This window comes from Acipenser ruthenus, chromosome 13 (genome assembly GCF_902713425.1).
Source record: "Acipenser ruthenus chromosome 13, fAciRut3.2 maternal haplotype, whole genome shotgun sequence".
In the NCBI taxonomy this organism is placed as follows: Eukaryota; Metazoa; Chordata; class Actinopteri; order Acipenseriformes; family Acipenseridae; genus Acipenser; species Acipenser ruthenus.
This window is the reverse complement of record NC_081201.1, coordinates 20,950,741-20,963,518: the sequence shown is the minus strand read 5'-3', so window position 1 is coordinate 20,963,518 and position 12,778 is coordinate 20,950,741. Positions and strand designations below refer to the sequence as shown.

The following is a 12,778-nucleotide window of genomic DNA, read 5'->3' as shown; positions in this document are numbered from 1 at the left end:
AACTCTGCCAGCCAAACCTACTCCACATTCATATAGACATTGAGTAGATGGGGCTGAGAGCGCTGAAAGGTTGCATGCTTTTAATTGAATGAGGAAGGCTGTTTCTGTCCTGGCTCTTAGGATTCTCCAGACAAGTTCAAAGGCAGTTAAAGGAAAAATATATTGTAACTCTGTACTGGAGCAGGACCCAGACACTCAAAATGACTGGCAAAAAATAAATAAAAAAACATGTTCTCAATGATGGTGCTTACAAGCCCAAGCTTGTCAATAACTGCTTTCTCTGGGAAAAACACAACTTCTTAGTCAATAAAAGTTGTCGATAAACTGCAGCCTGAAGACTTTCACTGAATTAGAACTCAGCAACTTCTCCAAATCATGAATGGTTTACCTTCAGAACTGCAACGTGCCGTTTGTAGGAGCCAGCAGACTATATCAATCAGCTGTGTGTTGTTGCTCAGTCACTTGCAGTGTAAACAGGGTGCGTTGCAGGTCTGAATGATTGCTAGGTCATCTCTGTCAGTGTGCTGAAAGACTATCAGGAGCATGCAGCACAGCCTGGCGCCCGCTCTTGGTTGATTAGACCTGCTGTTGTGCTTACCAAGTTTCCTGGCAGACAGAACGGTTTTCAAGATGTCACATTTTAAGACAAACACCTGTTCAAATTAAAATGTTTCTGTGCGAGTCACATTTCTAATCAGCCTCACAGCGCTTGCACCATGTGTACTTGAAGTGTAAATAGTTTTCAGTTGTTTACTGATTCCTTTTCATAATGTTTCAATCACTGCTCTTCAGTTCTAGCTGCTTGCCACAGTAATATGGAATTCAGGCTAGATGTGTCTTTGTATTATAGTTGAACCTCAGTTACAAACACCTTGGGAATGGAGGCTGCTCGTAAGTCGGACATGTCTGTTACTCTGAAAATGCGTACACCTGCTCTCTACACCCTCAATCTGGAGGATACAGCACAGTAATACAATACTCATATTGTTATGGTTCTAAAGTCTTTAAAACAGTACTATAAATGGACAAAGGCTACATTTAAGTTATCATTGAAATCGTAACTGTAGCAAAAACACAGATTTAAATGTCCAGGAAAACTTGGGTTAACGTAGTGATTATTTTTTAAATAAAATGCATTCATGCAGTTCAGTCATTTAACTTATTTTGGCTTGAGGGGGGGGGGGGGGGAGTGCTTTGTTTAAAACTAAAATGCTCTAAGTAACATTGCCTGTACTTGCTTTGATATCTGCCTCACCTTTCTGGAAACATTTGTTGGTACAGTAATTGTGCCTTCTGCGTGACCAGCACACCGCTTATAGGAACGCCTATCTGGTTGTATCGCATGCGTGGTTGAGTGATTGCATAATTCCAGTTAAAGTGTGTTCGGTAGACCGGTCAGTTTGTAAGTTTGGTGTTCGTAACTCTGAGGTTCCACTATAAGTACATACCAGCACCATCTAGTGCACAGTAGTGTATTGCAAGCAAAGCTGAACACTTGTCAGGCAAATAGAACTGATGAGCAGCTCCTGAACTCAGTGAAAGCACCTTAAAACAAAATGTGACTAACTTCTGAAATAACTAATCTTACCCCCAGGCAGTTCCAGTACCAAATCAATTACTGTGGGTGAGGAACAACAAACACAAAGTAATTCAGGAAGAATGTCTAGCTTTAAAAGCAAAATGGAAGGAAAGAAAAACATCATAACATTTGCAAAACTGTTTACAATGATTACAGTAACAATACAAAAATCTGATACAACCCTGAAACACATGGTCTTATTGCTTAAGAAGAGCCCGAGTACAATTTTCATTTTTATGATATATAATAAGTGAATACGTTGTGTGTTATATTTTATGACTTCAGTTCTCAGTCTGAGCAGCCAGAATCCAAGCTGCAACAAGATGACATCTCTTAGAACAGGAGACACCCTGCACACAACTTATTCTCTTATAGTACTGCAATCCAGTCCTGCTATATATCGTCTCTGTCTTCAATGACGTTGTCTGCATAATAATACAAATCTGTGTATATTTTGAAAAAGAGTAATCTTTTTTCTAAATTAGAATATTAAACTGATAGAATTTAAAACAAGTCTTTCTGAACACTTCTTTTGACATGTAGCCTATTATTTATCCCCGTTAGCGTGATCAAGCCCATATAAAGCAAACTGTAATAAACTGTCCAAACTAAATGTAAACATGACCTCTGAGAATCAGCAAACAGAATTAAACTAAAAGTACTCAAAGAAAATTGACAATTCATCACCAAAATTCATCCTCCCAATAACACCCCCGAAAAGTTAGTGGTAAACAAAGTAAAGGTCACGTAATACGCTTCTTGTAAACACCGCAGGGGGTTCTATAATGCATGAGTACATTACTGTAATACTTCCAAGCCAGACAGAAGGCTCTTGGTTTAAATTGCTGTACAAGATATATACAGCAGCGCTTCTGAATCTTGATCAAGTTTGGTGTTTCACTGGTGGTGAAATTAACACATACAATTGGGGTCTTTGCACTTTCAAAGCTTTCAAATGAACATGTTTTTGTAAAAAAATAAATAAATCATGAAGCACATTGGAATTTAATGCCATGTTTTAATGAACCTCAGTGCAGGATGTGCTGCAGAACACGTCTCTAAAGAGTTAAGAAGCTGAATATAGTCGCTAAATCGGTCATTTGTGCCTTCTATCCATTATCAACCAGTTCAAGTTACATCACAAGTCACATGATACATTGCTGCTTCCACTGTTGATAAGGGGAGAAAACACTGAGGATGCCATCGTGTTACTTGTAAAGACAGTACAGACTGAAGGCTCTTCAGCAAAAGGCAAATTAGTACACTTTGAAACGTCATTGCAACTCTTTCAGCTTCCAAAGCATTTTAAGCATCATCTTTCATTTTATTACAAGAAAAATCCAGAAAGGCTATGGTTGAAAAAGTACGGATGTTAAGAGTACTGTTGATTTAAATTGACTTTAGTTTTTTTTTTTGTTACAAAGTCACCTCCCTCCAAAATAAAAATGAAACAAAAATGTTTTACAGGATTTAGTTTTTCTCCAGAAAGCTGGCTATCTGCGATTTCTATTATAATTTTTTAATCCATGAATCACTGGCCACACCGACCACAGTCATTGCAAATCCTCAGAAATCCTCTAAAAAGTCCAGCAGTCTTATCAGGAGTCCAGTTGTTAGGACACTAAAGAATGGAGCACAGCATCACAGATTCCTGTTTCTCTGGTTGAGCTCAGTGAATGGAGTCTCTCCAGGACCTCAATCAGTTCTCTGCTCCAAGTTTCTTCACAGTATCCAGTGGTATTGTGCAGAAAAGGTCAGCTTCGCATATCTCCCCTATCTGTACCCTCTGGAGGTGGCACAAGAAGACGAGGACCCATCTGGAATAGGAGCACAGTGGAAGAGTTCAGATTAGGACAGACAGCTTGTACATTATATTGACTCTCTCATGTCCCTTGCTGTTTTGCCCAGGTCTTCAAGATTGTACTATTACTAGGATTATGGTTGTGATTTAACAAAATAAATAAATATTGGAGAATAAAATACATATGCATGTATCACACAATTTTGACTTGCTTTGTTTTGGTTCTCTGCCTTGTCTTTCAGGACACTTGGTGCTGCTTTGAAATTCTGATTGAAATCTCAGCCGAACAGTTCGACTGCCAAGCCCCCTGGCAATGAGGAGGTGGTAAACTCAGCAGCACTGTATCCACTGCAAAGTGGTTTACATTTACGTGGCTTGAATAGTATTGGTAAAACAGATGTTCTCAACTGAATGTGGACTTGCCTCCTTAGTCCAATGACTGCAAGGATCTTCCAGTAAATCAAATAATATTGGCAGGCGTATTTAGAGTTTCTTGCCTGAAACTTCCCATGGCGTTACATTCAGTTTGCATGCAGCAGGTACCAGGACCCGGCATTGTAGGACTACATGCATGGGTTCAGGCAGGGAACAAGTACCTATTACACAGGATGTAAATGTACACTTGTGGTGGCAGGATTAATTGTCCTCAGCCAAGTCAATTAAAAAAAAAAAAAGGAAAATATCTATTGAGTGTACTTTACAGGTGTTTTTTAATGGCTACTGTACCAATCATCAATCTTGTATTTAATGGCTTAGGTAAATGCTATTGATAAACCAGGATATTCATTTAAAAGCCTAACACAACACCTATTCCTGAAAATGGTTACGACTGATATGACCCTAAGTGAAATCTTCATATTACATTCTTTTTATATCCCATGCTTGAACTGTACTTGGTGTAAAACATGCCCATACTCACATTCGTTCATCAATCAGAATTTATAAATGACCATCAAAAATATATCATGCAAAGGAAACCAATGCATAAATGTCTTAAATTAATAACACACATTCTACTACATAAACAAGCATTTCTCTCCTTTCCTTAAGAAGCAATGGGGTATCAGGTTTATTTTACTCCTAAGATATTTTGAGTTCAAATCTTACACAAGGTCATTCATTTAATGGCAACACCTTTCTGTGTCTAGCAGCCACTGGCTAACACAAACCCATAAATAAAAAAAATGGATATACATTTTGTAAGAATACAAAACCATGACAATAATAGTATTCAACTGCACCAAAAAAAAGACAAACTCACTAAACTGATCTATCTTATCTATATCACTGATTCAGGCATTAGCTAAAACATTTCTCTGCTTGACTTCCTTCTGTTGTTGCCAGATTACCTCCAAGTGATGAGGACAGTGGTTTACTTATTACCTTCAAGCCTGTCTGCAACCATTCAATTGGGTTTGCATTTAGTGCAATCAAAAGTCTTGCCAGGACCTTGTCTGAAATGTGTTTTGGTTCCTGTCATGTTGAAATATACAAAAGGAACACAAAGAGGTTTAGTCCTCCCATGAAGTCTGGAAGGGAATAATGTGTCTGTAGGTGGAAGAGACTTCCATTTGCAGCTTGAAAACTGACACAACCCCTTGTTTGCCCTTACTTTTGAAAGCCATTTTTTCAAAAGGTCCTCAAATGAATCAATTCACACGTTTCCCATTATACTGTCAGTATCCATGACAACTACTGCTATTTCAAGCTTACTTATTCCACTTAAAGACGCAAGAATAGCACTTTTTGTGATTGCCAGAAGCAAAAAAAATATACTTTGTATCTCATCGTAGTTGCCTGTGGTCAGCGCTCCAGATAAGGTTTGGGGTCTGGGAGTAACTTACCCTCTAATTTTAACACAGAGAGTAAAATGCAATATTACCTTGAAGTCATGAGTAATCTTGATAAATACTGTACAACCGTTAATGGGGTAGGCATTAAAAAAGAGCCTTCCATTTTAACTGCAATGTTACTTTGAACTACTGTACAACCACGCGTGTGTTCTACAAAGTTCTTTTTCAATTTTGCATTTTTATCGAGGTATCACACTGACTCTGCAAACGAACTACGTTACTTATATTTTAACATTAAATTCTTAAACTCAGTGAACATGTTAGAGCTTCAATACCAAGCCATACAGATAAATAAAATAAGGCAAAGCATAAATAAGTTATAAAACAGTTTAAAATTACAGGCACTTTTTTTAGCGGTTGCCTCCTACTGGTGGCTAAACAGTGTGTCATAGTGTCACATTTTTCCTTTGCATATCATCCTGCACATACCCTCCAGTTATCTGATCAATATTGTGCCCATTCTGAAACCCTCTATTTATCTTTGTGTTCAATAGGATTTGCTCAGTTTCAGAAATGTGCTCTGTAAAGCCATCCCTGAATAACTCACAGTTCAGATTTGTATTGAAATGTTCTGTATGACGCAGTTAAGGCATTTAAACCAGCAGTTACATTCATCCCCACGCTGTCATTTCAAAATAATCATAGCCATTGAAAAACTAGACCACAACCTATATTTTCTACATGCTTATGTTAAAAATAAATAAATAAATACAACAACTGTTTGAAAAACTGAGATGCCTTAATTTACCCACAGATTCTGATAATCCCAAGTATGTATGTATTAGGGATGGGAATTTCGAATAGTTTCGAAGGCTGTGTTGGATTTTTAGCTTAAGAACCCAAATTGAATGAAGCTAAGATTCAGATTACACCTGAAATTAGAATGTATACCAAATAATAAGTGAACTGTAACTGCTGGTTTCACAAACCCAGAGACACCAATACCTGAGAGTGAACAAAACAGCTCTGTGGTCATCGGCTCAGGGAGCGGGGCCTCGTGCAGTATACCGTCCAAATAAGCAGTGAGCACACTCGCCGTGTTTGACAGGCGAGTTCGCCTGCACCTCTGCTGCATACGCCTGCATTAAGGGTTCGGGCACGCCGGGTGTCTAGTCAACCCACCCACCGGCGGGGCCTTAACGAGGGCCGCGATGGTGGATTCTACCTGGGAGAACCCCGCTAGGCCAAGCTTTTCAATGCCTTCTAGAGAGGAAAGCGGTGCGGCCTGCTTTAGCACGCTAGGACCTGAGGCCGGACAATCCCAGGAGGAGCGTACCTCCTCTATGAAATCTGGGAAGACCGGGAACTTTTGAGGGCGAGGAGCATCCGGAAAATGGACCAGCGTGGTTCTGCCGCTGGCGTCCAGGGGACCCGCAGGAAGGCTGCAGCGCGTCCCATAAGTGTCTACCTGCATGTCAGAGGAGAAGGAGGCCCCCTCCCCAGAGGCCGCTATAGAAAGCGTGTCCTCTTGTGCCAGCTGGGACGCCTCATCCCATCCACCTTGATCTCCCCTGGGTGGGGGGTATGGCAATTGCGGCTGCAACGGAGCCTGGACTGCGGCCCGGGGCCGCAGGTGACTGTTTGGCCAAAAGCTCCAGGACCTGGGCCATCTGATCTTTGAGGTCCATAATGTCCCTGGCCTGCCTAGAACGCTTCACCCTTCTCACCTGCAGACGCCCAAACACTGCACACAGAGGGTATGTTTATCCTCTTGCGGGATATTCGCATTGCAAGCTGTGCAGGGTTGGAACCCTGACTTGCCTGACATGGGCCTGGTGTTGTGCATGGGCTGTGCACTGAACACCACTTCAAAGTGTACTGAACACCGTGCACACCGATTACCGCGGGCACCGAGTACCGTGCAGCACTGTATGCCCATGCACTAGTGTAGCAGTGGCACCAAGCACCGTGCACCGCGTGCACCATGTGTATTGAGCTCCGTGCGCACCGAGTACCGTGTACAGTGTGTACCGCGTACTGTGCAGCACAGTGCGTTTGTGCACTAGCGCTGTAGCAGTGGGTATTGAGCACTTGTGCACCGAGATACGAGGGGCTATGCGTGCACCCCGGTACCGAAGCACCGGGGGGTGGGGGGGGGGGGCTGTTATGCATTTATGCCTACTCTAACCGTGCGGTCACACATACCTGGTCAGCGCGTAGCGTGCACCAGGGGGACACAAGGGCCAAAGCGGGCGAGTTGAAGCAGACAGCAAAACCACGGTAGAAAGATAGTATAGGGGAGAGCACACTGTTTGTGGGTGAGCGGGCCTACGCAGCCGGCGAGGTCTACTCGACAGCAGGGATGCGGCAAGGCCTAGCCCCGTGGAGGAGAGCACGGCTGGAAGAGTCACTCAACAGTGGGGATACGGCGAGGCCTAGCCCTGTGGAGGAACTGTGTACTCTCAGAAAGAAATAAACAACCACTCGCGGGTGACTGCATGTATCGGCAGCTCTGGTATTGAGAGCTCAGAGATACCTATCCAATCGGCAGGCATATCCCATACGTAATGTCATTGGTGGTCATCCTCGAATTGAAAGGGAACTACTTTAACGCTGTTTTCTAAGTCACTGCGGTGTTCTGCTTAGCGTATGTCTTTATATTCAACATAAAGCTAAATTAGCGTTCTATTTTAATGTTACTAAAAGTTCCTTTTCAGCACTTGTTATATCCATTTGTTTACCAATTTAAAGGTAGCCGGTGCCGTGCTCCTGGAAACTGTTTCACAGTTGCCGAGCAACGACGACTGTGTGCAGTCATTACAGGGGAACTCAAGCAGCAGATCTGTTAACATTAGCTGAAAACAAGGCAACGAAATTGGCAACAATTTCAAACAGAACACGTTTACTGTAGAATTTTGCTGTTACAAGCATTGCATGATTAATTAGGGTCCTTACATTTAATGCCAATCTCATTCACATGAAGGCGCTGGGTTTGACACTGATTTTGAACACTTGTCAAGCGTCAGCATTTAAAAGAAAAGACGGGTTTGCTTCTACTACTTGCTAATATAAGTCTTTTTCCTGTACTCGAATATGTAATATGCTATTAGAACATATATATTTTTTTTTGTATAATCGTGTATTCGACTACACTGACCCATCCCTAGAATGTACTGTATGTATGTATATCTCTCTCTCGATGAAGTTGTCTAATGTAAAATATACCAAATATATTTGCGTCTGTTTATTTTTGTGTTTTCAGAAACAAGGACAATCACAAACAACTCCTCCCTACCACCACCATCGTTTACACAAACAACTCCTCTCCCTTAACCACCATCATTTACAAAAACTCCTCTCCCTACCACCACCATCATTTACACAAACAACCCCTCTCCCTTAAAGAAGTATACATCAGAGAATAGCAAAGGCGTCTCAATAATTGTATGGTTCACCAAGCAGAATAATAGACTATACAGAGTCATTTTAGGACCAATTTTCTATTTTTGATTTTGTATACCACTCATGAGCATCCATTCGAAACAACTGTGACGCACGCAGATTTGCCTATCAGAAAATAATATTTAGGAGTAGAGATAAGGAAGCTCTCTATAGCTCTCCATTCAGAACCCCAGTAACAAGGAGCTAGGGTGAGTTCCACCTCTGCCTGTGGTGTAAGGGTCGACTGGGAAGCACTTTATCCACCCCTTTCCCACACAGTCCTTAAATTATTGAAATCCGAGACGGCACTGCATTTATTTGTATTCCTCTCATTCCTCTGTTCTGCTCAAACACTGTCTTGCACTGAGAGGGGGAAAAAATTAACTCGGTGCTGTCTCTGCCTCCTGGTGGATCTTTTCAAAGGCAATGTACAATTCAACACATATAAAAAATTAAGATCTACTTACTTTTGCATGTTTCAATTGAATTAATTTACTCACCTTAACTTAGTGTGTAGTTCAAATTTATAAATGGGACTACTTTATTGGCATAAGGATATTTAATAAAAAAAAACAATAATGTTTTTTATGCTTTTTTTTCCAAATCCAGTGTTTGACCTGGATTATAACTTCAATCAGGCCCTTCAGGGTGTCTGTATACATCCAACAGACGGACTTCTTGGGGGCTGAAGGCACTCTACTTCGTCCTGTGCCTAACAATGCCCCGAGGCGTCTGTATTTTGGACGTATACGGACACCCTGTTCGGGCCTTATTGCAAACTTATCACCCAGCAACATCAAATAACCTCTAGAGGCCCTTACTTTGACACACCACAGATCTTCCATGCATATATGTTTGGCTTAAAGAAATAGATTTTCTCATTGCTCTGTAGCGTGTTTTCCCAGACTCCATTTTCACTTTGACCAAGGTAAAGTCCACTTATCCTGTAGATTCCTTTACTGCACACCAGGTTACTGAGGCACCCACCTAATATCCTGTGGTATGTGCAGCTGGCTAGTTAGCAGCTGTACTGTACACACTGCACAAGAACTAGTGAGAACATGGTTACACTAACGAGGTCTGAAAACTCTGCTGTTTCAGTCTTTGTTGTTTATTTCATCATTAAAGTGGACTGGACTGGATTTACTTACTGTAGGCTAGCTCTTCACCGGCCCTTTTCCGCGACTGGTCGCCCCTGAAAAACAAGTTTAAAATCGTCAGGTAACGGGACCATCAGTTGGAGACACTCTCCTAATTCATGCTGCCGCAAGTCCAGGCTTCTCTTGCCTGAGATTTATGAGTTAGATCTGTTTTGATCTCCCACAAATCAGAAACTGCTGTGTTTTCTGGGACATCCTATCAATACATTGTTAAGAAGAAGACACAACCGTACAGTAATCTAGCCCAGTTTTCAAGCACACCCGACTATGAAGCACTGAGCCCCAATTTCTATTCCTGGCAGAGCTTTTTATGCCATGTCATTCTAAACACTTTCAAATCCATTTCTTACTTCTTTTTGGAGCAAACTCATCACTGGTCCATTGTAATCTTTTGTTTGTTGCTTGTTTTATTTCACTTTCATTTGGGATCAATTTTTTTTTTTTTTTTAAGAACAATGCTGATTTGCTTCCTGGTACCTATTCACTTCCTGTGTTGAAGGTGACAGACCGTTCAATAACAGCACAGGAAATCAATAGATACCCAGAAGCAACAACAATTTTAATTCAAGACACACTTTGATGTGTCTGCATGCTCCAATATAAAGTTAAAAGAAAAATTAAAGAACTAAAGGGTTAGGGTTAAAAAGCCTGGGAAGTTATTTTTCTGTGGTAAACGTTTCTGTGCGTTGATGTGGTAAATGTTTTTGTTTCTGGCACATAAAGATTCTGGCATTCTGGTAAACCCCAAATGATATTGTAGCATGGTTCCCTGATTTTTATCTTCTTGTTATTTTTAATTTCATACTTATTTTGTGTGCGTCTTCTGTATCAAGAAATTCCTTGATGCTCCTTGTAAGCTTCTGCCTGAGACACACATTTGCATTATCATTATGTTTCTGCACTTTGTGTCCATGCGATTGATAATTCTTCAAAGCAACAGCCGGCAATATAAAAAAAAAAAGATTTTTCATTGAACATACTCTTAAAATTGAAAACATTTTCAGCTGGAGTACTGCCTAATGCATGTTTTAGTTAAAGTAGTTCCATCATCAACCGCTTTCGGTTTCGGTTTTTTTTATAAATGTAAATATGTGCACAGAACACAGTGAGCTGAAAAAACAAGTAAAGTACACATATTAGAAAAATGCTTTCCTGTTTCTTTTACATGCATTTCTGGTTTGATAGGAACTAGTTTATACTGTATATAAGCAATACACATGCATACATTACTAGTAACTAGGTTGGATACTGTAGCTAAGAATATGTAACGTGCATCCTTTTACCAATTTTAGAAGCAGGATGTGCGTTACGCAAGAAGCACGGCATACTTGTATCACAATTCATAACCTATCTGAATACAAACCTGATTTTCATCAAAAGCTAATGTAGCAGTCCAGTCAAAACTTTGTTTGAGAAAAAACTAAAACTAAAGATTGTATATTGGAATTGTCTGACCTTACAACAATTGTACAGTTTATGCTTCACTGATGCATTGAAAAGCCTTTCTCTTTGCTTTACCCGTCTGCTTTCAGCATACCCGAGGGGTGCGTTTCACAAGAGGAGCGGGTTCTGAAAAGGGTGAGCTCTATGGTAAATGTTACATGAAACTGCTCAGTCACAACAGACAGCACATTATACAGTACAAAGGAAATCACAAGCTGTTAGATTAGGTTTGAGCTAGTGGCACATTAAGCAAGCAATCACTGAATTTAAATAAGACATATTTAACCAAATTACAAGGCAGACTTCTGCTTTCCATACAGTAAGGTCATTAATAATTTCCAGGCAAGCACATTGAACGCTACATTAGTCTGTCTAAACAAGCTGTGAACTGTGCTGCACCCGTGGTGATGAAGTCCACTCAGACCTTGATACAGTTCTACTCAGTCCTCATCTCTCCTGTCTCATGCTGAGGACTAAATCGTAAAATAAATCCCACATGTACAGTGTCGGCAGAGCATTTTTCATGGACATAGCTAAGCAAATTCACTTTGCGTTACCTTCATTTTTATGTGCATTGATATACTTGATCTACAGTCTGCAAGAAACTCTCACAATTTAACAGCATAAACCATTAGAGCACTGAAACACAGATATCTAGAAAAAAGGAACCACACAAACCATCTTCCCACTAGGTTAACCCTTGAGCACATCCAACCTGTCAGTACATTTTAAATCTGTTTCATGCACCTCATTGCAAAAATAAGAAAGTTAGTACCATATGTCCCTTGCACCTTAAAGGGTTATAGGAATCTCTATTTGCAAGCCATGCTTTCAGAATGTGTTGCACTTGCTTGGTCATTTCATCTAGAAATTGCACCCACCTCTTCAACAGTTTCTTTCCTGTCATTAACCGAGCGGCTGCTTCCCCTATTGACTGACATGCTTTTACCCAGAAGATGCAACTAAAGTGAAATGACCCAGGAAGTACAAGTGTAACATAATTCCTAAGAATAAGGCAAGGAAACTGAGAACTGGAAATACATGTTTGCTATAACATGTCTATACTCAAAACCACAGTTGAGTCCTATGTAAAGTAGCTAATAGAAATGCAAACAGGAATTGTTTGGCTAGCTACAACAACTTTAAAGAGTAAGAAGCATAACATAACATTGTATTAATTTAACTTTGATGATGTTTGCAATCATTCTTAAGGTAATGGCATTTCCAGAACTGCTCTCTGGTTCTAGCTGCCTGTCACAGAAACATGTACAGTAATGTAGGCTACATCAGCCAACGTGTCTTTATATTAGCACTAGCACCATCTAATGCACAGCAGTGTATTGCCAGCAAAACTAACACTTACTCTTTAAGGTTATTATGGGAGCTTCTTTAAATTCCTAGGAATAGATTCATAAAAAACAGTCAAAGACGAGCTCACCCAATGATCTTGATAATGAAGCTCTCCATCTATGAGCTCACCCAATGATCTTGATAATGAAGCTCTCCATCTATGAGCTCACCCAATGATTTTGATAATGAAGCTCTCCATCTATGAGCTCAC

At 40.5% G+C, this 12,778-nt stretch overlaps 1 protein-coding gene across 1 annotated transcript in view; it reads right to left on the bottom strand.

The window, feature by feature from the left end:
• Positions 1–2,577: 2,577 nt before the first annotated feature.
• cacul1 (CDK2 associated cullin domain 1) overlaps positions 2,578–12,778 on the bottom strand; it is a 92,249-nt gene continuing 82,048 nt past the window's right edge. The window contains exons 8-9 of the mRNA XM_034030044.2: positions 9,766–9,809; positions 2,578–3,396 (exon numbers count right to left, since the gene is read on the bottom strand). Of these exons, the coding sequence (XP_033885935.1) occupies positions 3,353–3,396; positions 9,766–9,809 (88 nt within the window). The 3' untranslated portion in view covers positions 2,578–3,352. The remainder of the gene's footprint in view (positions 3,397–9,765; positions 9,810–12,778) is intronic.